The sequence below is a fragment of the Megalops cyprinoides genome, chromosome 13 (assembly GCF_013368585.1).
Source record: "Megalops cyprinoides isolate fMegCyp1 chromosome 13, fMegCyp1.pri, whole genome shotgun sequence".
NCBI lineage: Eukaryota > Metazoa > Chordata > Actinopteri > Elopiformes > Megalopidae > Megalops > Megalops cyprinoides.
The window spans coordinates 27,318,416-27,344,750 of record NC_050595.1 but is presented as its reverse complement, the minus strand read 5'-3'; the positions used below and the strand labels follow the sequence as shown (position 1 = coordinate 27,344,750).

Genomic DNA, 26,335 nt, shown 5'->3' with positions numbered 1-26,335 from the left:
AGGGTGGGGCCGTCTGCCAACAAAAAGGGGGTGGACCGCGTCTGGGGGGGGGCATTGGGGAAAGCATTGGGGGGTGGGGGGTTTCCCTTCCTGGTACCGCCGAAGCAGATGCTGCCTCTCAGAGCAGCTGAGCCTGGCCTAATTGCCCTCTCCGGAGGGGATCGCCGCCCGGCCAATCAGCGGCCAGCTCTCCCTTCCCGTTTCCCCTCCCCTCCCTGGCTAATGAAATGTGCGGCGTGAGCTCCGCCCCCCTCCCCGGACTGAGTAATAGGGTGGAGAAACCCCATCCTGTAGGGGAGAGCTGTGTATTCATTACTGAGCAGTAATGGTGTCCAGCACCGCGGCCTGATTCGATTCTGCCTACTCCCGAGTGGAGAGCGCATTAAAAGCCTGTCTCCACTTTCATCTCCCGCACAGGTCCAGCTCTTTTTTTTCCCCAGCAAGCTCGTAGTCAAGATTGATCCTGACCTGTCATTGTGCTTATGAGGTTTTGGTGTGTGTGTGTGTGTGTGTGTGTGTGTCTGTATGTGCGTGTATGTCAGAAATGGTCATAGAATGGACTTTTGACTACCGTGACACTTTGCAGGCACAAAGCGATATCTGTTGCCTAGACACGGAGAAGTGCTTTGGAGATATGAAATTGCCTGTGTGCTGGGGAAAAGCAAAGGTGATTTCTGTATGAAAACACTGATAATGGTCAAAGAGAGAGAAAGTGAGAGAGATTCCAGTGTCCAGCCACGGTCATTACCCCCTCACAATTAACGCTGGAAATCAATACAAAATAACACGAAGCGTCGGTGTAAATGCCACCTCCTCCTCCTCCTCCTCCTCACACTCGAGCCTCCAGCAGGTGAGATCACAGCTCCTCTGAGTGTCACTCCGTTTCCCTGTGCCACCACTCAGCCTCTTCAGCGGCAAGAGCAGTGACAATCAGTCCCTTACTCAGGGACGAATATTCAACAAAAAACTGTGCAGCAGTGAAATGCTTGAATCAAACACCATGAGATAAGGGATAAAACAAAGTGTGTCAGACAGAAAAATAAAGACGGGGCACACGTGGCTCACAGGTCAGAGTTTGTCCTCGTTTCTGAGGACGCTTGTGGTGCAGGTTGGTCAGTCCAAGGAGGGAGGCAGTAGGCGTTATGCTTAAAGTCTGTTGGTATGGCTGGGCCAGGGGTCATTGCAGACATTCTAACAGGCAGTGTTTTCCATACTCAAAAAATGCACATATGGATGTGTGGACACTGGACACACATATGAATACACTTACAGAGATACACTCATACGCACAGGAGTGCCTGCACATGCTCTCTCACACACACATAAAGGAGCACGCACACACACACACATACTCGTGCACACACACATACAGGGACGCACAAAGGAGCACACACATAGGAGTGCACACATGTACACACACACACACACACATACACACGCACACACGGGCACATACAGCTCTCAGCAGGCATCCTCTGACAGCACAGAGACGGCAGGCTGACCCATTTAAAATCCTCAGCCTTCATGCATAATCAAGTGCCACTGTATGTAATCTCAGTTATTAATTTATAATATGCTTACTGTTTCCCAGGAAGCATGCTCGCGCTTTTTTAAGAATCATTATCACAATGTGGGTTTTGAAAGTGTTTGAGCTGAGAATAAATCTGTGTGGCCTCACTAGGAGCATGATTACTTAGAGACTTAGAAGCACTAAATATAGTGATTCATTTTGCATACTAATGCCCAGTTCTACTTGTCCAAGAAAGTGACTGTGATTATTTATTTATTTATATAGTTTTGGAGCAATGCAGGATTGCCTTCCTTCGCACATTAGAACCATGAATACACTTTCACACGTAACATGGCTGTATTTATTGTTTTTTTTAGAAAGCATTAATAGAGAACTCTATTGCCCCCTTCTTTTCTGGTTATCCCTCACTCTGTGCTTGTGATCCCTGACATAAGTCTGGAGCTGGTCAGCACTGATAAGGTTTCAGAGGGAGATGCCTTTCTCAGAATGGCCAGAGCTGGTAATTGGATGACCACTCTCCTGTCCGTCACAGCGCCGTGCTGGTGTACTGAGACACCTGAGAGCTGGGTGATGTTCCTTGACTCGGACAAGGCCCTTGACTTCGGGTTGAGATGCCGCCGTTTAGCCGAGACCCTGGTGCGGCGGTGGGCGCTCCACCTGTACGCTGCTGCCCTCTGCTGGCCGGTCAGACGCCTGCGCCTTCACCTGCTCTGAGAGTTTGTGCAGCGGTGAAACTGAGCAGGATGTTTGCACCTGCAGGCCAGCGCCCGGTCCCGGGAGAGGTGGTGATCGTGGCGCCCCCCCCGGAACACCACGGTGATATCGGGACGTCCCGCCGTGATGGAGTGCATGGCGCAGGGGCAGCCGAAACCCCTGGTGTCTTGGAGCAGGCTCGGTGAGTCCCCCCCTCTCTCTCTCATCATCACGATCACAGAAGTCCGCCCCCTCAAAATGCCCCCCACTCTATTTTATAGCTTTCTGCTTTAGTGCCTTTTTTTCCTCTCCCCTTCGCTTCCCAGCTGACCTCTCTCCCAATCACCTTAGTAACCAGCCGTCAGTCATTCCTGTGTACTTTCCCCTTCATTTCGTATTGTGTTAATATTGGTACAGATGGCACAGGCCACGCTCAGTGCTAAAGTCCTGCAGGCAGGTATTCTTTTTGCATCTGTCGTTTAAAGCTGTAAATTTGCAAAGGCGCCCTGCAGAATACTTGTTTCCTCATTGAATTTGCTTAGAAATGTGTCCTGCCGTTGATCAGCGGCATGCTGGGTGCTCATTCCCAGGAAAAGGTGCAGGTGGATTGAAGGCCTTGGTTCAGATCAGTGCAGGTAGATATGCTACATGAACATGCTAAAGGAACACCGCCCAGCAGGCCAGCACAAACTCATCTCCTTAAGGCCGAGACTTTGCGCTGTGCCTCTCCTGCTCCTCGTATGGTAAAACCTACTGCAACTACAGGATCACATTCAGGTTGTGGCTCATGTAAAGTGAAAAGGCTTTGTCTACAGGAATATTCTCAGTAGTATTTCTTAGTAGCTAGCAACACTGAAATGTGCATGCCATGTTATTATACACATTAATACATATTGTATAAATAATAATGTGTGTATACGTCTTCACATCACTTTATTAGATGCTCTGTGTAAGTTGCTCTGTATAAGAGTGTCTGCCAAATGACAATAATGTAATGTAATGTATGTGTGTGTATATACACACACGCACACGCAGACATGTATATGTAACTTGATCTAATAACAGAAGTGCACCAGCGAGGCATCCTCTAGCAAATGAACACAGATGCGACCCCCTTGGATTGTTTGAATTAGGCCTGTCGCGGCAGCGTGTTGCGGAAGTCTGCCTTGCTGGAGAGCGCTCGCTCCAGACAGATTGCGGACCTCCAGCGCCAGTGCCCTGGGGGGCTGTGCTTAATTAGCTCTGGCTCGTTGGCGTCCCCGCAGCAGAGCGGCCGCCCCGGGCTCCAGCCCACCTCACGCGCTGGCCCCGCACCCACAGCGCAGGACTGGGGGGGGGCAGGCTGGCTCCTCCGACCAGCCACTGCACAATCTCAGCACCCCTCACACACATACACACACACAGACACACACACACACACACACACACACACACATGCGCGCAAGTGGATACACATATACATACACACACAGACACACACACAGATGCACATGCACTCACATACATGAACGTACTCACATACTCACATACATGAACGTACACTCACACACATACGTGCACACACACACCTACACACACGCACAAATGGATACACTTATACACACAAAGAGACACACATATATACATGTACACACACACACACACACACACACACACACACACACATTCCCATGCACGTACACACTCACATGAGTGCGCACAAGCAGACACACACACACACACACACACACTAATGCCTGCAGTTATGGGAGCTGGAAACGGAGCCACATTTGAGCCCCCCCCCCCCTTCCCCATCCCTCCACGTCCCTCCTCAAAGCCCCGCCAAGCTCCTTTTTAAACCCCTCTGAGGGTCAGGAGCCAAGGCCAGCCCGCTAAAAGCCCCGCAGACGCTCCTGGGAGCAGAGGATAAAACGCAGCGGCCCTCTTTTGAAGCCGCCGAGCACCTGGTAGTATTTTGTCGAGGCCTGGCATTAATGGCCCCTCGACGGGGCAGCAGTAAAGCATAGGCCAGCGTGACCCCGCGGCCCCTCCGTCTGAGTCTGAGAGGTGCGGGGACCGTGCAGCCCAGACCGGGCACACCGTCCCGGGGCCGTGAGGGAAGGACCCGCCCAGCTTCAGGGAGCCCTCCACGTTTCCTCTCACCGCTGCCTGCAGTGTCCCGCGCTCCCCCCCCCCCCCCGCAAATTCGGGCCCCCGCTTTAAGAAACGGAGCTCTTTCGGAATGTGCGCAGCGCTGCTGTTTTGTTCTAGCCTCTTCCTTTCTCCCCCTCGCCCCTCAGATGGAAAGCCCATCGCTACGGACGTGGTGGTCCTGGCGACGAACCTGCTCATCCCAGACACGCGTCGGCACCACGGCGGCGTCTACGTCTGCCGCGCCAACAAGCCCAAGACGCGGGAGTTTGTCATTGCCACCGCGGAGCTGCGCGTGCTGGGTGAGTGAGTCACGGTGGGAGCAGGGTTGTGGTCGGGGGGGGGGTGGGGGGGGCGTTGTTCTGGTGTAGGCCCCTCCTTCGGCGTCTCTGACCCGGGACTCGAGAGCCCAAGGTGCTCGAACAGTTGTGCTCATTCCCCCTCTCTCACTTGTTCCCTCTCTCTCTCCCGCCCCCCCCCCTCTCCGTCCTGCCCCCAGCCCCGCCCGTCATACTGCAGCCCCCGGAGACGGTGTCGCTGTCCCGCGGCAACACGGCGCGCTTCGTGTGCAACAGCTCGGGCGAGCCGCCGCCGGCGCTGCGCTGGCTGAAGAACGGCGAGCCGGTGCTGTCCAACGGCCGCGTGAAGACCCAGAGCCCCGGCGTGCTGCTCATCAACCAGCTGGGCCCGGACGACGCCGGCTACTACCAGTGCATCGCCGCCAACAGCCTGGGCACGGCCTGCGCCACCGCCAAGCTGTCCGTCATCGTGCGCGAGGGCCTGCCCAGCGCCCCCCGCCGCCTCTCCGCCCAGCCCTACTCCAGCACCAGCGCCCTGCTCACCTGGGAGCGGCCCGAGCTCAACAGCGACCAGATCATCGGCTTCTCCGTGCACTACCAGCGGGCGGCCGGTGAGCGCCTCAGAGAGGGAGAGGCAGCGGTCCTAACCCAGCCGCTGTATACCGGCCTGCGCTGTAACTGCCGTTGTGAAACATGGGTTCTGTTCATTTACCCAGCGTACATGTGCTAATGCAGTGGTCTCTGTTCTTGAATACGTCCTTGCTCAGATTGAGGGGAATATTTCAGACAATGATGGAAACAGACTGTAGGGACTAATCCTGAAAAGGTTTCATTAACTCAAAAACCATTCATCGGGACACACAACTTGCGTGCTTTTTACGTTAAGTTTTTACATTATTGTCAGTTAGCAGAGGCCCTTTTCCAGCACGACTATAGGTTACAGTTTTACCTGGTATCCATTTATACAGCCGGATATTTACTGAGGCAATTCTGGGTTCGCTAACTTGCCCAGGGGTACAGCAGCAGTGTCCCAGCAGGGAATCAAACCAGCAACCTTTCAGTTACGAGCCCTGCTCCTTACCACCGTGCTACACTGCCACCCTTCCATTTCCTTCAGTCTTCGAAACACGTCGAAACAGATACCACTTCAAACAGATAATGATGGAACCAGGCTGTAGGGGGTGATCCTCAAAAGGATTCATCCGTTCAAAAACTGTTCCCCGGGATGCACTCTGAAGACGACTTAGGTCCTTTTCATGTCATTTCCTTCAGTCTTCAGAATACTTTGAAACAACAGACACAGCACCTGCACAGATGGTTGGCATAAAGGGTTGTTTCTGGAACATGTCCCGTCCCAGTGACCCCTTATTGGGTATATCCGTAGTTTCCTTAATCAGAGATGAAGGAGTGGTGTAAAAGGCCTGCTCTCCTGTTCCTCCCAGGGTCTGATAACATGGAGTACCAGTTTGCGGTGAACAACGACACCACGGAGTACCACGTGAAGGAGCTGCAGCCACACACAGCGTACACCTTCTACGTGGTGGCGTACTCGCCCATGGGCGCCAGCCGCCCGTCACAGCCCGTCACCGTGGAGATGCTGGAGGACGGTGGGTAACAGGGGGAGGGGGACAATGAGCTTTTCTTGACGCCACGGTTGTGAAAATCTGCTCTTCTGAAAACTTAAAACGCAGTAATTAAAGGTTAATTGCTGATAGGTTGGTTTAGTCTTTCCTTTTTTAGCAAACTGTAAATTTGTGGGTGGATGGTGTGGTGAAATTATGGAAAACTAATAATAATCCCTTTTTTTTTTTCAAACTGAACTGTACGCATGTTGTTGCCATTGTTACAAAAAACGTTTTTGGATTTTATCTTGGAATATCAGCGTGCTTAAACATTTTAACATTGACAGCATTAAACTGACATTTACCATACTAAAACAGTATTTGATTCTGTTACTGTTTTCTTATTATTATTGTGGTGTTTACAGGTTGATTGATTAAATTATTTAAAGAGACATGCTGCACTCCACTCCTTACGGTGGCATTTATTGTAATGGTGCTTATTTTTCAGTATATTGTATTGGTGTAAATTGGGCTATAATATATTGAGGTGTAACTGTTGAGGTATGTTGGGGTTTAATCTCTTGTAATGATGTGTATTTTGAGGTATAATGTAATGGGGTATATTCAAGTATAATATCTCATAATGGTGCTCATTTTGAGGTGTAATGTATTGAGTTATAGTGGGGAGTATGTTATCGTAATGGTGCTTATTTCGGGGTGACTGACTGCGCCCGGTCTGCCTCTCCCCCCCGCAGTTCCCAGCGCCCCCCCACAGCTGTCCCTCTTCAGCACCTCCTCCACTGACATCCGCGTGATGTGGCTGCCCCTGTCCTCCCAGCACAGCCGCGGGGCCATCACCCGCTACCGCGTGGACTACTGTGCCCTGGAGCACGGTGAGCGCCCCTCCTGGCTGGGAGCACAGCTGAAGCTTCGACCCCCTCAGTTACTGATCTTATGGAAATCAGTGTAGAGAATGTGCATATAAAACGACATTTAATACACTGTGTGTGTGTGTGTGTGTGTGTGTGTGTGTGTTTGTGTGTGTTCGTGTGTGTGTGTGTATGTGTGTGTGTGTGTGCGTGTGTGTGCGCATGTGCCTGTGTGTGAGTGTGTGTGTGTTGTGTGTGTGTGTGTGTGTGTGTGTGTGTGTGTGTGTGTGTGTGTGTGTGAGAGAGTGTGTTGTGGGGGAGTCGTGCCCGGCAGCAGCAGGAGGAAGGAGGCAGATGTTTGAGTGTGTGTCCTGATTGAATAAGGGACACGGATGGGTGGTCTTGGTCTATTAAAAAGCCATACAGCTAATGAGCAAGATAGGGTATGAAACAAAAGAAATGGTACATGTCAAGTATTGATTGTGTTCGGCAGCATTAGCAGTGAAATGACTTGTGTTTGATTGGAGCTTGGTGGCATCTTGCACAGTTTGCGGGAGAACCTGGCGGTGTCTTACCGCCAGATATTTGACATTAACAGTGACATGACTATCCAAAAGGAGCTTAATTGTATAAGCTGTACGCTAACTTGACTAAACCACTCTAGTGCCTAATGCTAGGGTTTAGCACTCTCATTCCAAGTGTAATATGTTACCTGAAACTGGAGTTTAGGTCATCTGCTGTCATTCTGAATCTGAACACAACTCTCTCATTGGCTGTTAGAGGATTACAGTTTTCCTGTCTGTAGTGTCTACATATATATCTCCCCTGACAAGCACAGCATCCATTCCAAATCTAGGCTGAAGACTTAAGCCTCATGTTCCCGTGTCACATGCTCTGGGTGTGGCAGCGTGTGGTGTGACTTTGTTGTATGCGTGTCCTCCAGAGGACAACGTGACATCCGTGGAGGTGGCGGGGAACGAGACCCAGGTCACCCTGCGCGGGCTGCGCCCCAACCAGCTGTACCGCGTGCGCATGGCGGCCGGCACCCGCGCCGGGTTCGGGACGCCCTCCGAGTGGACCCTGCACCGCACCCCCGACCACATCAACCACACCATGGGTGAGCCCGGGATTCGGTTCTGCACTGTGTTTAACCTGTACGTGTGCGGGTGTGTAACAGGTCCTGGACTGAGTGTTATATTTGTGTAATATTTGGAATCCATAATTAATAATAACCTAGCAGACACTATTGAGGAGCTATTTCCTCCACAAGTAAAAAGCGATTACTAGTAGCCTGTACCTCAGTGAGTGAGTTAATTATTCAGTCAGTTAACCAGTGGCAGTTCTTTTCATTGAGCCACTTGCTTTAGTCACAGCTGAAACCAGCCATGCAGACGTACTCTTCTGTTTGGACTCGATTTAAATTGAAGTTACGTCCTTGAATTTGCCAGGTCCAGTCCGGCTGGAGGCTGTGACATGTTTTTCCTCCGCCTGCTTATTTGCTTTTCTCCCTGCCTCTCGCAGTGCTCTTTGCTCCCACCGAGCTGAAAGTGAGGGCCAAAATGCACTCCCTCCTTGTCACGTGGCAGCCGCCACCCAATCACACGCAGATCTCCGGATACAAGCTGTTCTGTCGCGAGGCGGAGCTCGAGGAGCAGGCCAATGAGGACGGCCCTGGGAGCGAGCGGGAGAGGGCGCCGGGGGCCCAGCCAATCAAACTCAGGAAGAGGACCAAACATCACGAGGTCACTGGCCTGAGTGAGTGATTTCAGCCCCCAGCAATGGATATTCAAATTAATATATTCATAAATTACAGCAGTGATCAGTCTCTGGGCCATTGAGTCAGCCAGTCAATCGATTAGTAGACTGTGAGAAGTGAGAGAACTATAAGGAGTGTTGCTTTGTGGAGCTCATCTTTATAGCCGTTTAGTATATACACACATGATGTGAAGCTTGGCGCAGGACTTTACCTCCCTGGTCCTGGCTCTGCCAGACTGCGCATTTCAGGTGTGTGCAGATGGACAGGGCGCCCCTCTCCACTGATCCTGGACCTGCCCGTTCGCTTCTCTCGCTGCGGTACTGCTGCTCCGCAGTCAGGGGGCTGGCGTGCCCTCGCTGTGCTGCAGGCAGAGGGCTTGGCCTGGGCCTCGGTCACGCACCCCTCTGCGGGTGCTCTGCCGGGGGAGCGGAGAGGGGAGAGGCGAGTCCAGAAGGAGGGAAACTGTGCGCGGCAGGCAGTGAGACGAGACCGCTAAAGGGCCCTGGTAGCCACGGCGCTCACATTAGCCCGGCTAACGCAATCAGTAGATACTTCCAGGCCTTGCTTTCATTTCATTATCTGAAACGCTGCGGGTCACGCAGTAAACCAATACGTCAAATAGAGCAGCAATTAGACTCCAGTGGCAGGTCCCGAGAATGGGCCTCTCTTGTCTAGATAATGTCTTTGTTGGTCCCCTATTAGCATACAGCCACACATTAGCGGCTGTATAAAGGCAGCGCTGTCAAAGAACTGCTTAGCCGATACCGCAGGCATTTCATGGGTATGAAGATTTCTCGCATTCTGTTACGGTCATTCCGTTCCCAGCATTCTTTGCTCTGTATGTGCCAGTTTTTTTTTCCTCAAATAACGTCCTTCCGCCTGTCTGTCTTTCTGTCTGTCCGTCAGTCCCCGACCGCCTGTACGAGGTGAAGGTGTGGGCCTACAACAAGCAGACAGACGGCTACGCGGCTGTGTGGAAGGGGCGGACCGAGAAAGCGCCCGTCACAGGAGGTAGGAGGAGGTGACTGATTGGGGCAGGGAGCTGGACACACACCAAATAAGCTTGCATGTCTGAGAAGTGGACAGTGCGGGGTTGTCTAACACTTACAGAAGGTCCTTAACCTGGATTCATTTAGCAAAGTGGAGCGCGTGTCGGCGAATAAGATGGAAAAGACCGTCTGCTAAATGACAATAGTGCAATGTGATGTAATGAATAGCGTGTGAAACGCTTGCTGTGTTGAGCAAGGGTGCGGGCCGAGCGGGCCGAGTGACCCGGCTCCCTCCCTTCAGTTCCCCCGCAGGGCTTCCTGCCACCCCTGCCCCCCAGCGGCGTCCAGGCCTCCGCCAACAGCTCCACGTCCATCTGGCTGCGCTGGGAGAAGCCGCGCTTCAGCACCGTCCGCATCATCAACTACACGGTGCGCTGCAGCCCTGCCGGGCTCCGCAACGCCTCCCTGGTCTCCTACTACACCAGGTCAGTGCGTCCTGCTGCCTTTCCCCCAGCTCATGCGTGCAGCCACTGGGATCACAGCACAGTTAGCAGGCTGCATGCCTGTCATTTCCTCAGAGTGCTGTCCTCTCACATTTCAAATTCAAATTCCAAAAGCTTTATTGGCATGACAATTGCATGTGTGAATAATAATAATAATAATAATAAGAAGGAGAAGAAGAAGAAGAGGAATAAAAGACATGAAGCAGCAGCACTGTAGAATAGTGGTAAGGAGCAGGGCTCATAACTTAAAGCTTGCTGGTTCGATTCCCTGTTGGGGCACTGCTGGTGTATCCTTGGGCAAGGTACTTAACCCAGAATTGCCTCAATAAATATCTAGCTGTATAAAGGGATAAAATTGTAAGTTGCTCTTTGTAAGAGTGTCTGCCAAATGACAGTAATGCGGTGTAATGTAATAACAAAAGCAAGCATAACAGCAATAATAATAACAGCAGCCCCCCCCCCCCCTTCTTTTTCTGTGCATCGTGCAGCTCTGCCCAGGAGATCCTGCTGGGGGCGCTGAAGCCCTTCACCCGCTACGAGCTGGCGGTGCAGTCCAACGGGCTGGAGGTGGACGGCCCCTTCAGCAACACCGTGGAAGAGTCCACCTTCTCCGACAGTGAGTAGCCTGCCACGTTAGGGCAGCAGCGCGGCCTAGCGGTGTGGAGCAAACCCCCAGGCCGCTCACCGCCAGGCCGCTGTAACTTTGAGTGAGGTGCCTGCCCTGAACTGCTTCAGTGACTACCCCACAGCGGGGATGGAGGATATGCAAATGGTGGAAGCCTCTCTGGATAAGTGCGTGCGCAAAGCAAATAAATACTAATGCGTACATGGTCCAGCGCGCTGCTAGACGAACAGGCAGGATGCCTCATTGTTGAATACTCCCAGATGGGCTGTTTGAGGGTTATTACTGTTGGTCAGGATTTGCTGTACTATGCATTGATGAAGTTTGCATTTCCTTCCCAGTAAACAGTAAACAGCACTTTACCGTTACGTGGAGGAAAATATGACAGTTTGTGTGTGTTTGCGTTTGTGTTTGCTTATGTGCATTCGTGTCCGTGTGTGTTTGTGTGTGTTTAGCGGTGTGTACTGGGATGCCGTGGGGAGATAATTGGCAGTAATTAATTACACAGATGGAGCTGACCTCCTCCTCATTGGCCCAGTGCCCTGTCAGTCCATCAGTCATGGCAGCAGAGTGGTGGATGGGAGGGAGGGGGGCGTAGCGGGTGGGACAGCAAGACTTGTCTGAGACCCGGGAGCCCAGTTGCCCCCCCCCCCCCCTTCCAGCCTCACTCCGTCTGCCAGTCAACCGGTGAAAAGGGGAAAGCCAACGATGACTGAGTCAGCTGCACCTCTCTCGCAAAGGAGAGACTTGCAGGTCGTTTATTCATGTCTGCGGTGTAATGGCTTCACAGCCCCTGTCCCTCCACTAAAGCTCATGTCCCCCTTCCCACTGCTGTCCGCAGGACCCTACACACCCCCTGCTGAGTTCCAGCTCACCGCCCTGGACTCCAACTGTGTGCTGGTCAGCTGGCGCCCCCCTCTGGAGGCCAACGGCATCATCGTGGAGTACAGGATCCTGTACAGCGGGAACAGCACTCTGCCTGACCACCAGTGGAGCTCTCTGTCATGCCACGGTGCGCTCGCTTCTGCCTGTCTCTCTGCAACACCCCAGTCTTTCCTTTCTTTTCTTTTTTAGAACTGCCTCCCTCATTCCATCTCTCTCCCTCTTTCTCTTCCTCCTCTCTCTTGCCCTCTCCCTTTTTGTCTCTCTCACCCTCCCTTCCTCTGCCCCCCTCTGCCCCCTCTCTCTTTTTCCCTCCCTTTCTCTCTCCCTCTGTCTCTCTCACTCCTTCTGCTTCTCTTACTCAGTCCGTCCCTTTACCTCTCCTCCCTTCCTTTCTCCCTCTCTCTCCAACTGTCTTTCTCTCCCTTTATATATTATCTTATTTAAATGACAAAAATATGTCAACCATAGAGATGCTTTTCCGTTGTTAAATAAAGGAGACCTGAAAGTCAAAGTCTCTCTCTCTCTCTCTCTCTCCCTCGCAGGCAGTTTGACAAGCACAGAGGTACAGGACCTGCTGAGCGGCACACACTACTTCTTCAAGATGGGGGCGTGCACATCTGTGGGGGCGGGGCCGTTTTCAGCCGTGAAGGATGTCCACACGCCGCCGGAGAAATACGGTGAGAGCGGCGGAGGCCGCACCTCCCGTCCGGGTGCTCCTTTACCTGTGTTTGCAATGCGCGCATTGGGAGTGTGACCATGTGCGTGCGTTCGGTAAATATCATACACACACGCACACACACATAGATATGCTGTACCTTTCATTGTGGCAGTTAAAAAGGCCCAGACAGCGAGGACGCAGCTGGAAGCCGTCAGCTGCTGCGGCTGCCGGAGAAGCTTCTTCGTACCCCTGCTACCCCCCCCCCCCCCCCCCCCCCTTCTGCTCTCTGGACTCCAGCAGGGAACTGCAGGCACGGCCGGATCGCCTGCACCCACTTAAACAAACACAGACTTGCTGGTACCATAAACAGGGGGGATAATCTCTCAGCCGCCAGGTTCTTACATTGTCAGCGTCGAGATGAGTGGTTTAAGCCAGCCATTTTCTCTGAGCTTCCATCGTCTGTGCAGAGCCAGGTAAACTGGGGACAGAGACATTAAAGCTGAGACGTGAGAGAGAGAGAGAGAGAGAGACGGAGAGGAAGAAAGAGAGAGAAAGAGAGAGAGAGAGAGACAGGCGGTTTGGTGCATCATGACATGTTTGATGTAAAATTTGCATACTGAGTTGGCCACGCCGCAACTTCCCTTCCTTGCCAGTAGTCATGCTTGTGTTGAATGAGAATATTCTAGACAGATCAGGGGAAGGGGGGGTGGGAGGGGGGGGCACCATCTGTCTCCCCCTCCCCTCCGGATTACTGCCAGAGGAGACAGAGAAGCCCATCACTGATGCCCAATTAATATCTCTCCTCCTGCGTGTGTGAAGCGCTCTCCGCGGAGCTCACTAAACTCACTGACAGAGACGGGGAGGAAGGGGAGCGTGTCAGGGCCGGGGCCCAGCCGGAGGGGAGTGCGCTTCGCTCCCGCCTCTGCGAGCGCGCGCACCCCTGCGCCCGCTTTGAAGGCGCAAAGGTCTCCGCTGGGATTTCGACCGAGTGAGGGAAGTTCAGCGCCGCGACCCGCTCTGACCCCTCGAAAGCGTGCGGACCTCTCCGCGAGCCGTTCTCTCCTTTCTCTTTGAAATGATGCGCGTCGTAGTACCCGTCGTATCAGGGTAATAACGTGCGGAGCACGGAGTTGATTTTCTCACTTTCTCCTTCCTGTCCCTCTCTCGCTCTGAAATAACGTGTGGACCTCTCGTTGAGGTAACGCCACGGTCTCTTGAATAGTGAGTGGAGATCTCTGTGAGTCACTTCACCCGCTTTCTGAAATGTGTGGAGTTCGCTGCAACCCCCAGTGACACTGTCCCACCCTGTCCCCCTCCCACCCCCTGCAGAGCTGGACATCCCCTCGGTGACGGGCATCATCGTCGGGGTGTGTCTGGGTCTGCTCTGCATCCTGCTCTGTATGTGCGTCAGCTTCCGCAACGGCAAGGCCAGGTGAGCCACGCCCCCCCCCCCCCCCCCCCCCCCCCCACCGTGCACCGGCCGTCACAGGAAACGGCCCTCACAACCCCGTAACTCACCCAAACACTGTCAGTAGCCAAAACGCTCCCAAAGACACTCCCAACCATGAAAGCTTCCCAAAACGCCTCAAAACTCGAGTACATCAATGTGATAAACAGATGTCTGAGACGTTGTGCTAATTGTTGTAGAATTAAATTCATGTAAGGATCTGAAAGAAGGTTCGTTATGTGAAATGATGTAGCAAGCTAATTTAGGTTTGCCTGTTGAATTCTGATTTGCGCTCTGGAGAGAGTGTTTTTAAGGGTTGAAAGAAAAGGAAGAGGAGTAATCTCGTTCTGGGATGCAGTTCATAAGGCTTAGTAGAGCAATTTTCAGCAACCCAAACAATGGTGTGCGTGTGCGTGTGTGCGCGTGTGCATGTGCGTGTGTGTGAGTGAGTGTGAGAGTGGGTGTGTGTGCGAGTGTTTGCGTGCGAGTAGCGTGCGCTTGCAAGCGCGTGCACATGCAGCTGTGTGTACATGTTTGCATGCAGCAGGAGGAAGGAGGCAGATGTTTGAGTGTGTGTCCTGATTGAATGAGGGACACGGATGGGTGGTCTTGGTCTATTAAAAAGCCATACAGCTAATGAGCAGGATAGGGTATGAAACAAAAGGACTGTTCTGCGCGGAATATTGATTGTTTTTAGCAGTGTTCGCTGCAAAATCTTTCAAATTTGAGCGGAGAGTGCCATTGTTTCGAGAATCACCTCGGGGACGACGATTTGTGCGAGACCCCGTAGGTGTCCGTATCTTAATGTCACACATTTGACATGAATAATAACTCAATGCAAATAGGAGCTTAGTAACCCACAGCATTCTAAATCATTTCCATGCTTGATATGCACTGTGACTACAAGTCACTTGAGGCCTCCATTAATATTTGATCATTTATTTATGTATTCACTCCTTCATCTAACCCCGGATTGGAGAAACGCAGGCCGCTCCATCCAGCTGTCAGCAAAGATGGGTTTCTCAATATGCAAGGCATGGGGCCATTTCGGTTTCATATTTTCATTATCCAATTGTTTCAAGTCCTTACGCTGAATGGAAATTGTGAAACCTCCGGTGTTTTTTGCGTGTGTGCACATCATGCTGTTCGTCCTGAAACAGACTGAGAGGAGTGAAGAGAGTGTAAGGATAGAGGCACAGTGACTGGTGTGTAAAGGTGGAGACAGTGAAAGGGCACAGAGAGCCAGCATGACAGGGCAAGATAGGACTGAGACACCAGGCGGTACAGCACAGACAGCACAGACGGTATGTGGTGAGAGGGTTAGAGAAAAAGCTTAGTGAGGCACAACACTGACACCCATAGAATCAGTGGAGTGACACAGACAGAAACACAGCAAAGAGACACAGAGAGAAACACAGCAAAGTGACACAGGGAGAAACACAGCAAAGTGACACAGAGAGAAACACAGCAGAGAGACACAGAGAGAAACACAGGGAGAAACAGCTGAGAGACACAGGGAGAAACACAGCTGAGAGACACAGAGAGAAACACAGCAGAGACACAGGGAGAAACAGCAGAGACACAGAGGGAAACACAGCAGAGAGATACAGGGAGAAACACAGCAAAGAGACACAGAGAGAAACACAGCAGAGACACAGGGAGAAACAGCAGAGACACAGAGGGAAACACAGCAGAGAGATACAGGGAGAAACACAGCAAAGTGACACAGGGAGAAACACAGCAAAGAGACACAGCGAGAAACACAGCAAAGTGACACAGGAAGAAACACAGCAGAGACACAGAGAGACAAAGCAGAGAGACACAGGGAAAAACACAGCAGAGACACAGGGAGAAACACAGCAGAGAGACACAGAGAGAAACACAGCAGAGACACAGAGAGAAACACAGCAGAGACACAGAGAAACACAGCAGAGAGACACAGAGAGAAACACAGCAGAGACACAGAGAGAAACACAGCAGAGAGACACAGAGAGAAACACAGCAGAGACACAGAGAGAAACACAGCAGAGACGCAGAGAGAAACACAGCAAAGTGACACAGAGACAAACACAGCAGAGAGACACAGAGAGAAACACAGCAGAGTGACACAGGGAGAAACACAGCAGAGAGACACAGGGAGAAACACAGCAAAGTGATACAGGGAGAAACACAGCAGAGACACTGAGAGAAACACAGCAGAGAGATACGGAGAGAAACAGGGCAGAGACACAGGCAGAAACACAGCAGAGACACAGGGAGAAACACAGCAAAGTGATACAGGGAGAAACACAGCAGAGACACAGAGAGAAGCACAGCAGAGAGATACGGAGAGAAACAGGGCAGAGACACAGGGAGAAACACAGCAGAGACACAGGGAGAAACACAGCAAAGTGATACAGGGAGAAACACAGCAGAGACACAGAGAGAAGCACAGCAGAGAGATACGGAGAGAAACAGGGCAGAGACACAGGGAGAAACACAGCAGAGACACAGGGAGAAACACAGCAAAGTGATACAGGGAGAAACACAGCAGAGACACAGAGAGAAGCACATAATGCCGATGTACGTTTCTTTAGGCTGAGTCATTTCTTTCCTTCCACAGCCCTGTTCATAATGTCTCTCCACCCATTTTTAGTTAGTTGTTGAAAACCAGTATATTTAGTTCCTGTTTGTTGATGAGGCTTGGGGTAAAAGCAGGGGTTGTCTACTCAGAAATACAGAAGGAAACTGAGCCTGCATCAGAGAGAGCAGTATGGAGGTGTGGGCCCGCACTGTTCTCAGTCACTTTGACTTACAGTCCTCGAGTTACGATTCACTAGTTACAGAGCAGATCAGCAACTGCCATTCCATATGAAAGCATAACTCTTTGTTACAAGCTCCGAGCACGCTACGATCCATAAATAGATACATGCTGTTATTGCAGACATATATCTCGCAGCACATCAAAAGGATATCACATGAATGAAGCTTCCCCTGTGTTATGAGTAAAGCGCGTGTATGCACAGATAGGTATCAGATGTAAGTACTGTAGGAGGTAGTGTTACAGAGCCGTGCTTTACCCCTGCTGTAGCTCTGATCTGTGCCACATGTTGCGCTGATGGGTAAGCGTGATCTGAAGTGACGTGGCTGACCCGCGTCCCTCTCCTCTCAGGGAGCTGTCGGGGGGTCTGGACCCCTCCGCCCTCCCCCCGCAGTACCGGCGGGGCCGGCCGGTCCCCACCCCGGCGCCGGAGTGCAGCGACTGCCACGAGCTGGAGACGCTGATGTCGCCGGGGGCGCAGGACCCCGTCCCGCCGCTGTCCGAGGTCACCGAGGAGCACAGCCTGATGGGAGGTCGTGCCGGGGATGACAGCCCCGCCCTGGAGGCCAAGGTGGGCGTGGCCCGCGGTCGCAGACAGCAAGGCAGCATCAGGGGGAACCCCAGGGACATGCTGAATCTTGACTCCCTCAGACACGTTCTTACATTGTGAATACATTGTGTATAATGTCTCCACATACTCTTTTATAGGTAGCAAACACACAAAAAGCCCATAGGTCATACATCTCAACACACCCGCACATTCAAGCATGACAGGACTATAACACGCTGACACACCCACTGGTAGCCAATCTCAGGTTTCCGCAAGAGTAATTCTGGGAGCTGTATTTATGTGGGCGGAGGGGAGTTGGGTGGAGGATGGGGGATGGGAGATCAGTGTGGGTTGGTGGGCAGGGCAAAGAGCAGTCCTTTGAGACTTGCGTTATGCAGGCAGTTGTAATTCAATATGGTTTGAAAGCAGGGCTATTTATATGTATTTTTACAAGATTTGCGCCACCATATGTACTGCAGTGATCTCATGTTATGTGACTGCTGTTGTTACTCCTTTCTGGGAGAAAGGCCAGTGCTGCATATCTTGGTTTCTTTCATGTTCTGTCCTTTACTGGACAGGCATAGAAACCCCACTGAACTGGCGCAAAGACCAAAATGAGGTGCAAAAAGCACCAGTGAACAGAACTGTCTTGAAAGCCTGTGTGACTAGAAACATAGCATTTTTAATTGAAGTCACACCCTCCCTCCCTCCCACCCTCCTTCTCGTCTCAGCCCGCTTGGAACGGATCGGTCAGTCGCAACTGGGCCAACCGCATCACCAGATACCGGGACACCATCACAGAGGACTCCCCCGCCCTCAGCAACGGGTCCCTGAGCCCCGCATCCCGAAGGCCCTCTGAGAGACCCCTGGATGCCCCTACCACTGAATCCAGCATGGTGAGATGAGTGTGTGTGTGTGTGTGTACATGTGTACTTGTACGTGTGTGTGCATGTGCGTGTGCATGTGTGTGTGTCTGTGTGTGTTTTTGTGTGTGTGATGGGGGCTCCCTGAGCTGAGCATCTGCTGTTTAATCATTTCATTGGCTGTTATTGGAAGAGAGAGTGTGTGTTTGGGGGGGGGGGTGGTTATTGGAGTTATTGTGTGAGAGCATCACACAGGGACAGGATGTTATTAACACGGAGAGGGGAGCGTCAAGGCAGCACCCCTCAGAAACATGTCTGCGTGAGAGCGGGAGACACGCGGGAGCCCTCGATCAGCCATCACGCCCACGCATCACTCAGCCCCCCCTTTTTAAAGCAGTGAGAGAGAGAGAAAAGAAATGAATCCTTAATTTAATCTTCATTCACGCTCTCTTTTTACGAATGACTCGTTCTGATCCTGATGCTCTCACCGCACTCTGCTTCATGCTAAATGACTTTGTTTAGAGGATTGATGCGGTTTGCATCAGAATGCTGGCATGCTGCAACCGTCTATATTTACTGCTGATGAAGATAGTGGATGAATGATGAAAGCTGGAAAGAACAATATTTGTCAGTGTTTGCGCAAAATGTATGTATGCGCTGTGTGTTAATGGTATGGTCTGAACACATTGCTGTTATATATAATGGTGGGAATTGGGAGTTCTCCATTAGGACTTTATGGAGCGTCTGTCCTCCCCTTACACATGTCTGTCTGTCTCTCCCACAGAGCGACGCCGAGGAGAGGCTGTACTCCTCACTGTGCAGCAACCAGGTGGAGGCCGAGGTCATTGTTCACTCCGAGCTCTCGGACCCGGAGGGTGACCGGGAGGCCGAGGGCGAGGGGGAGACGCGGGACCACTCCCCCCTCGGAGGCCCCACCTCCCCCAGGCAGCCCACCGCCGCCCCTGCCGCCGCCCCGCCAGACCCGGGAGAGGGTCCTCAGGAAGCCCAGCCGTCACCGCTGCAGCCGCCCCCGGCACCCTGTAACCCCGCCCCCGAGGTACTGACCAATCACAGCAGGCAGCAGGAGGCCGGGCTGGCCCAGGGGGGCGCGGACAGGTGGATGCAGCAGCCGGCCTCCCCGCCGGGGGTGGGGCTGACCAATGGCTTCCACGCCCCCGAGCCGCTGGAGAACGGGGACTCTTTCCAGCCCGGGAACAGACACTTGCTCCCCGGGAAGGCCCTGTCCATGCAGCTCCCACTGCCCCCGTCTCCCTTTGCCAGCTCTGGCCTCGTCCACTCTACCTCAGCGGCACGCAGCTACCTGTGCCCCTAGCCACCGCCAGAGGAAACCAGCGACTGCCAGACGCCCGGGGGGGGGGGGAGGGGCTCAGGGGGGAGAGAGCATGGCTGAGAGACGGTGCTCTTTCAGAACGTGAGGGAAAATATCACAAGGCTCACACACGTCAGATGTCATCCCGGAGGGAGTGCGAGGGATTCGTTTTTTTCCCCCGTCAGTGACTGCGTCTTTCCTGCTGGTCGCCACAGTGCACGTTTTCCATATCTGGTCCATATTTATTGTTTCTGTGGACTGGTCCAGAAGAATATGCATTTCACTGCATATCAGCGACGCGTGCCTCCGAGTAGCGTCCTTCACTGGTACTTACTTTGGACTCACTGAAAAGAAGGGGCACGCATGACGGCCATGTTTTCCTGAGGGAGACTGTGCCACGTTCATACAGACTGTAGTTCTTTCACGTGGGTGTAGTTCTGCTGTGGCCAGCAGAAGCTGGAGGCCGGATGAGCTCCATGCTGTTTTTACGGAAATGTATGATGACAGAGCAGAGTCACAAACGATAGGCTGGCCCATCTCTCTGGCCGTCTCTCTCTCTCTCTCTCTCTCTCTCTGCTCCACCCACCTGCAGCCCCTCCCCGCACCTCACCCCGGCCCTGCCCCAGCCTCGCCCCCGCCCCGCCCCTTCCTGATAACTGAACTGTCCTCTGCTGACTGAATGGACGCCAGCACGGTGGCGGCAGTAAAGCAGCCCTATACTTACACACTCTGAGAGTGCCGACTTCCTGTCTCTCACCTCCAGCCTCCTGCTGTCTCTCTCTCACACACTCTCACACTCACTCTCGCACACATACTAACACATACAGGACGTACACACACACAAACACATACATGAACACACGCTCAGTGCTTTGAGTTCATGTAGACAGGCACACATGGAACTTTTTTTTACCCCCACACACACACACAGACTGGCAAACATGATACTTTCTTAGCCACACACACTCACACAGTCACATACACCCTGACTGGAGCTTGGAGGTCATAGGTGCCTAATATTTTAGGTGCGTTTTTAGACTCTGTATAGTTATATAGAAGTATATATACAATACAGATAGGAAGCATTGTGTAATACTAAAGAAAAAAAGGAAAAAAAAAGAAAAAAAAACATGAAGACAACAAACATTCAAGTTCTGCTGTATGGTTTGTATTTTATCCTAGGGAGGACTCGAGATTGAATTGGACGTGGTTACATGTGTTAGACAATTAAGCATTTCACAAAAACATTCTCCTGGTTTTTCTCCCAGCCAACAGAACTACCTCATTTCTGTACAGGATAGAATTTCTGTCTGATTTTATCAGTGTCATTCAGAGGTCCTTTTAAAAAAGAATCTGGGTTTTAACCGTCTGGTTCACAGCCTTTAACAACAGCAGGACTGACTGCCTTTTTTCTCTATGCGTGCATCTACCATGACATTGACACTACATTTGTTGAGAACAACTCGCCCGTTACAGATTCCTGTCCAATGCATGCCCGTGTCATGGCGATCTGTGGTTCCAAGTGTTCTGACTTTGCCAGTGTACGGAGAGGTGTCTCATTTGGTTTTGACTGGATGGAAAGCATTTAGGAAGAGAGAGTGACTGATCCACAGGAAAGCAAGCCCATTTATTTGTACTGGTCAGTCTTAAAGGACACTAGGGGCACACACTTGGTCTGGTGCTGTACATGTGAGCAGCAGTGACAGCACCTCTCAGTGTGGCCCTGACACCGGCAAACTTCCCCTTTGCAGTCCTCGTGTTCCCTGGTCCTTCCTCTCAGGGGACACAGTAGAAGCCATCTCCCTCAGTGATGTCGTCTCCCTCCTCGTCTCTCAGGTGACTTTGCGCAGGAGGATTCTGGGAATGCGGAAGGAGATCTCATGGAAAACCTGGGAGCCTCTTCCATTTTTCAGCCATTTTTTTCCCTCTCTTCCGTCGGTCCGTACGCTGTGGGCGTCCGCAGATACACGTTACTCTAACTAACCAGCTTGAAGTCTGTTGAAATTGTAGGTTTCTGCTACGGATCTCTTGTAAATAGGTACAATCATTGCTCTGACAACGCAAATCTCTTTTGTAATGCTGCTGAAGAGAGCGAGGAGGGGGGCGTGTCCCTCCTCTTTTAACATTTTATTTGTATTTTTTCTTTTTAGCGTTTTTTTAAAGGAAAACATAGTTTTTGTTCTTTATTAAAAGAAATACACGTTGTATGAATATATTAACCTTGTGGGAATTTAACAGAAACTCTTTTTTTGTTGTTGTTGAAATTGCAAAGTTGTCCTTGCAACAGATCTTGTCAAAAAGCAATGAGGGGAGACGGTCTCCCCGCGAGCTCTGCTGCGAGTTCGCTCTGAGTGCGCCCTCGCAGGCGGTCCGCCGGCTCCAGACCCGCGGCGGGGAGGACAGGGCTGGAGCGAACGGCGACCGTGCGGCGCAGGAGGGGCTCAAAAGCATTCCAGTTTTATATTTTCAACAGACCTCAGGATTAACGCTAAACTAAACTGCAGCACCTTCGCAAGCGGTTGAGACTACGGCGTTTTTTAAAAAAAAAAAACACGGATCGCGTTCATGCTCATGATTTTGCTCTTACCATGCTGGGATGGAGACTTTTTTTTTTGAGTGTGAACATGAATATTGGTTATTGTTTTTTTTATATATTTTTTTCACAGAGACGACCTTGCAGTGAATTGCAATCTTCGCAAACTCTTTTGGCGCAAGGCTCGCTTGTGCGAACGTACGAAGAATTGGACTCGGTTGCCGATTACAAATTGCACTACTGTAATTGTCCTCCATCTGAATTTCCATGTGTGTAAATATCACAGGGATACATAGGAGCTCCATCCTTGCGCTTTATGGTGTACAGTCAAGGAATTAACTGTATGGACTTGTACAGCAATGGGTTATGGGTAGATTGTTGCTCCCATCGAAACGATCATGTCTAGAACTGCTGTATCTATTGTCTGGCTTGGGAGCGCATTTCCTTTGCAAACTGAAAAGAGTTCAGCACTTTCTACACATTTCTTTGCAGCTCTACGTCTAGGAAAAAAATGATTCTGCTTATCTAATCATAGGAATGACTTCGGTCATGTGATTACACACACTGGTGGAATGAAAAACAGTGAAGCGTTTCAGCTCTTCTGGACATTAAGCGTCTGTGGGTCAGCCCACGTTGAGTTGAGTTTAGCCAGTGGGATTACATGGTTGCCTCTACTGCACCTTCGTAAGAGCTGAATATTGGCATGCATGAGAGTACCTATACACATGTGAACTGTTAAAGGGTGATGGCCAATTGTGCTTCAGTAGCAGTGTATGCCTGTTGTGATAAGCATGTTTAGAGATGATGTTCTGAAGCACGCTAGGAGTGGCTCATGCTCCCTTTAACAGCTTGACCGCAGAAGCGTCCATTCTAGTCGGTTTGTTTTGCAGTATTAAAGGAACCACGGTCGGCGTTTGCTCTGGTTTTGCTTGTGGGTCATCCGTTACAGTTCATTTATGTGGTCTAAAAAAATAAACCCATGGTGCGAAATGGGGAAAAAGTGTTCACTATAGCCTGCCTCCAGCATAAGGAATGTGTGTTTCAGGAATTTGTTGTCTTTTTTATCACTTCATCCAGTCACGGTAACCATGCCGTCTGCATCAGCCCAGAGTCAGGCACGTTCAGCGGAAACAGCGCTACACCTCCGATCAGATATGCAAATCGTTTCAATAACTTGCTCTTTTTTATATAAAGGTTCTCGATAGAATACCTCATTTGTTGATTGCTTGTTAATTTAACAATTTATATTTTCATAAGACCATTCTTAACTCTGCACATTAATGTAACGTGTGTGAAGGAATTGTAATTTAAAAAACAACAACAACAACAACAAAAATCCTCTGATGGAGCCAAGCTCGGAAGCAGATACAAAAAAAAAACGAAGAAGGATCGATTGTCTTGGTTTTTTAATTATTATTATTATTATTTTGTTTTATTTTTTACCTCAGCACGAACTGTCGCTCGCTCGGGCGAGTTTCGTTCCCGCTCTAAGCGAGGAGCGGCGTGCGAGGGAAGCGAGAGGGGGCTTCGCCCTGGACTCGTATGTCTGGCGGAGGGCGAGCCCAGCCGGAGGCCGGGACGAAAAGGGCGATCCCTGAGGCAAACCGGGATTGCCTCGGCCGTACCTCTGAACAACCCCCTCTCGCAGATCTGACCTCTCGATACAGACGCTGGTTTTGTAATGAAGCCTCCTCAGCACTGCGTACGCATCCGCAGTGCATCCGCTGTTTTTTTCTCAGGTGGCCACGTCTTCGCATTAAAGCCGCAACGCGACGGCGCGCGGGTCTCTATCCGCAGCATGTCCTCTGTCTCCTTGCGATAGAAAACGTCTGTCCTCCTCATCCCAGGAAAGAACACAGGAAGTTACGAGCCGGTTTTTTTTTTTTTCGGTCCAAATAATTGGTGTTCTCTCTCTGGCTCTCCGCATCCTCTGGTGCTTTTTGTAGTGATCTGCCTTGTCCAGTGACGTGACGATTGTGTGCGACTTGTGCTTCTTCGTGCCCCCATTGGGTGGGGGTGTGGGTAGGGGGTCATGGGGGGTCCAGGTTGAGGGGTCGTTGTGTCTCTCTGGAGGTGTCTCCAGCACAGAGACTGGTCGTGTGCCACCAGCAGAGCCACACAGTCCACCGGTGTAGTGTCACCATGTTGCCATCAGTCAGTACCAGCACCCCTGCCCTCCAACACGCACACACCGACACCAACCCCGAACAGTGGCCTGTGGCAGCGTTGGCCGATACTTTCCTCTTCCCTGCAGCTGCATGGTTCCAGCGCAGGAATGCCTCCGTGTCAAACATAGCAGCCTCGTGTTCACGGCAAAGGAACCGCCAAAACAAAGCAGGCGCCCCCTTCTGCCGCATGCAGGGCGTGGGCCCGCGGTTTTGCAGGGGGTCCACCCAGGGGCGTGGCCCTGGAGACGTAGGTCTGTCCCTAACCCCCCCTACTCCACTTCCACCCTCGCTGTCCGACCGCCTTGCGTCCGCCACCTCGCCGTGGCTCCTGATGTTCGTTCCCACGTTGCACAGCGTGACCTGATGTGCTAGCGTAGACTTCCTTTCATCCGATGCATTCCTACCACTGTGTGTTTTCTTCAGGTGGGAGTGGGGGGGAGGGGGGTGTTGATGATTCACAAACCTGATAGTTATAGGTACGCCACACAGATATTGTAACAATAACATTTATAAAAACAGTCGCTCAACGTTGTTTAACTACATGAAAGTGTCTTTTTTATTGTTACTTGGCTTTAAATTGGGTAAATGTTTCTGTTAATGGTGCAACTCGGAATCAGTCTTGTAAATGTTACATTTATCAAGTATATCTTGTTACATTAAAAGGAAAAAAAGTCTTATTTTGTAGGTGAAGCACTGGTGCAAAAAAGGTGGATACAAATGTGACTGATGAGTGAAAGGGCTTGGATGCAATTCAGTGTGTGCTATGCCTGTGGTAAGATGGTGGTTCTCCTCTGGGGTGCTCTTGAGTTGTCAAACTGTGAAGCATTCAAGCGCGCGCACCTACAACGCAGCCTGTGCAACTGCTCTGATGTAAATATCCATTTTAATAAAAAGACTGAAGGTGACACAATAAAGGGCTGCCGGACTCTTTATTTAAAAAAGAAAAACTCCTAGCAGTTTCCGCTGTACTTTCAGTCTCGTGGTTCTCCACAAAGGAGACAAAACACAGGTCCCCACTTTTTTATCTCGCTCTGTAATAGAAGCAACAGAGTAGACAAACCGCCTGGATTTTTTTTTTTTTTTTTTTTGAAGAGTTGAGTGACTCTACAGGAGGGCAATGTCCTGGTAAGGTATGTATATAAATCACATAAGTGGCTTTTGTGCATATTTATGTGTCGACAGATGTGCTCTTCGACTCCCGCTGTGTGTGGATCGCGGGTTGCTCGGTGCCGTTTCTCCGGGCGCTTGTGTCGTGGGGAGAGTTTCCTGCGTCGGAGTGTGCATGCTGCCGCTGGGAAGTGAGATTTCTTGGACCTGTGCCTCAAACGGGAAGAATAATCCCTCCCCCCTCTCCCTCAGTTTGAATGTTGCAGCCCCTCAAACACAGCACAGGAAAAGACAATAAAGCTCACACCCACTAAGTAAACGTGAAATTGGGACCAAAAAGGATTTTAATACCTTTGTGATTGTGTTTTATGTATCCATGTAAAGCATTGTTCTTTGAAGTACCACAGTGATTATTAAATAATATTATTCAATCATATTCTACTCATGTGTCATATGTCACTATTCCTTTTTGAATGAAATGCTTGCTTAAGACGATTTTGAATGTGCGGTGCACAAAACCTTACAAAGCTGAAAGCTGTCACCAGAGAAATAGATCACACAAAGTGACTCTATGAAGGAGTAGCATTAAGGTCTGTTTGTCAGTATGCATGGATATACTCAAACAATGGCACTAACAGCCACCATGTACCTCCAAATGTGTCGTTTTGTTTTGCAGGGGGTTTTTTCATGAATGCTACTGTCATGGATTATGTACAAACACAGGCTCAACAGACATTGACATTGAACATTCATATAATTAACCAGAATTAACTCCCAGAATAAAGAATCCCCGTGAATATGGAAAGATTTGTTCAATCAGACGATGGGATGTGCTACCATGGTACTACCGAATTTCTAAATGATCTATTCTCTTTTGAGGAATCTATCAATGTATACTCTGGTTGAAAATGGCCATGATGATGTTCCACATGTAGGCTGAATATTAAAAAAAATCAAAATATTCAAAAACTCAAAATACACAAGCTCACGTGCAGTAAACATTTTTTAAGACTAATAATATGGATTGGATTAAAAAGCAG

The 26,335-nt window shown here is 50.9% G+C and overlaps 1 protein-coding gene across 1 annotated transcript in view; it reads left to right on the top strand.

Moving 5' to 3' along the window:
* igdcc4 (immunoglobulin superfamily, DCC subclass, member 4) overlaps positions 1 to 19,490 on the top strand; it is a 47,837-nt gene extending 28,347 nt beyond the window's left edge. Inside the window, 17 exon segments of the mRNA XM_036543914.1 lie at positions 2,291 to 2,328; positions 2,330 to 2,426; positions 4,504 to 4,656; positions 4,854 to 5,264; positions 6,096 to 6,260; positions 6,971 to 7,108; positions 8,028 to 8,201; positions 8,606 to 8,839; positions 9,747 to 9,851; positions 10,131 to 10,314; positions 10,821 to 10,948; positions 11,796 to 11,966; positions 12,382 to 12,516; positions 13,827 to 13,929; positions 17,096 to 17,315; positions 18,026 to 18,190; positions 18,942 to 19,490. Of these exon segments, the coding sequence (XP_036399807.1) occupies positions 2,291 to 2,328; positions 2,330 to 2,426; positions 4,504 to 4,656; positions 4,854 to 5,264; positions 6,096 to 6,260; positions 6,971 to 7,108; positions 8,028 to 8,201; positions 8,606 to 8,839; positions 9,747 to 9,851; positions 10,131 to 10,314; positions 10,821 to 10,948; positions 11,796 to 11,966; positions 12,382 to 12,516; positions 13,827 to 13,929; positions 17,096 to 17,315; positions 18,026 to 18,190; positions 18,942 to 19,490 (3,170 nt within the window).
* Positions 19,491 to 26,335: the final 6,845 nt, after the last annotated feature.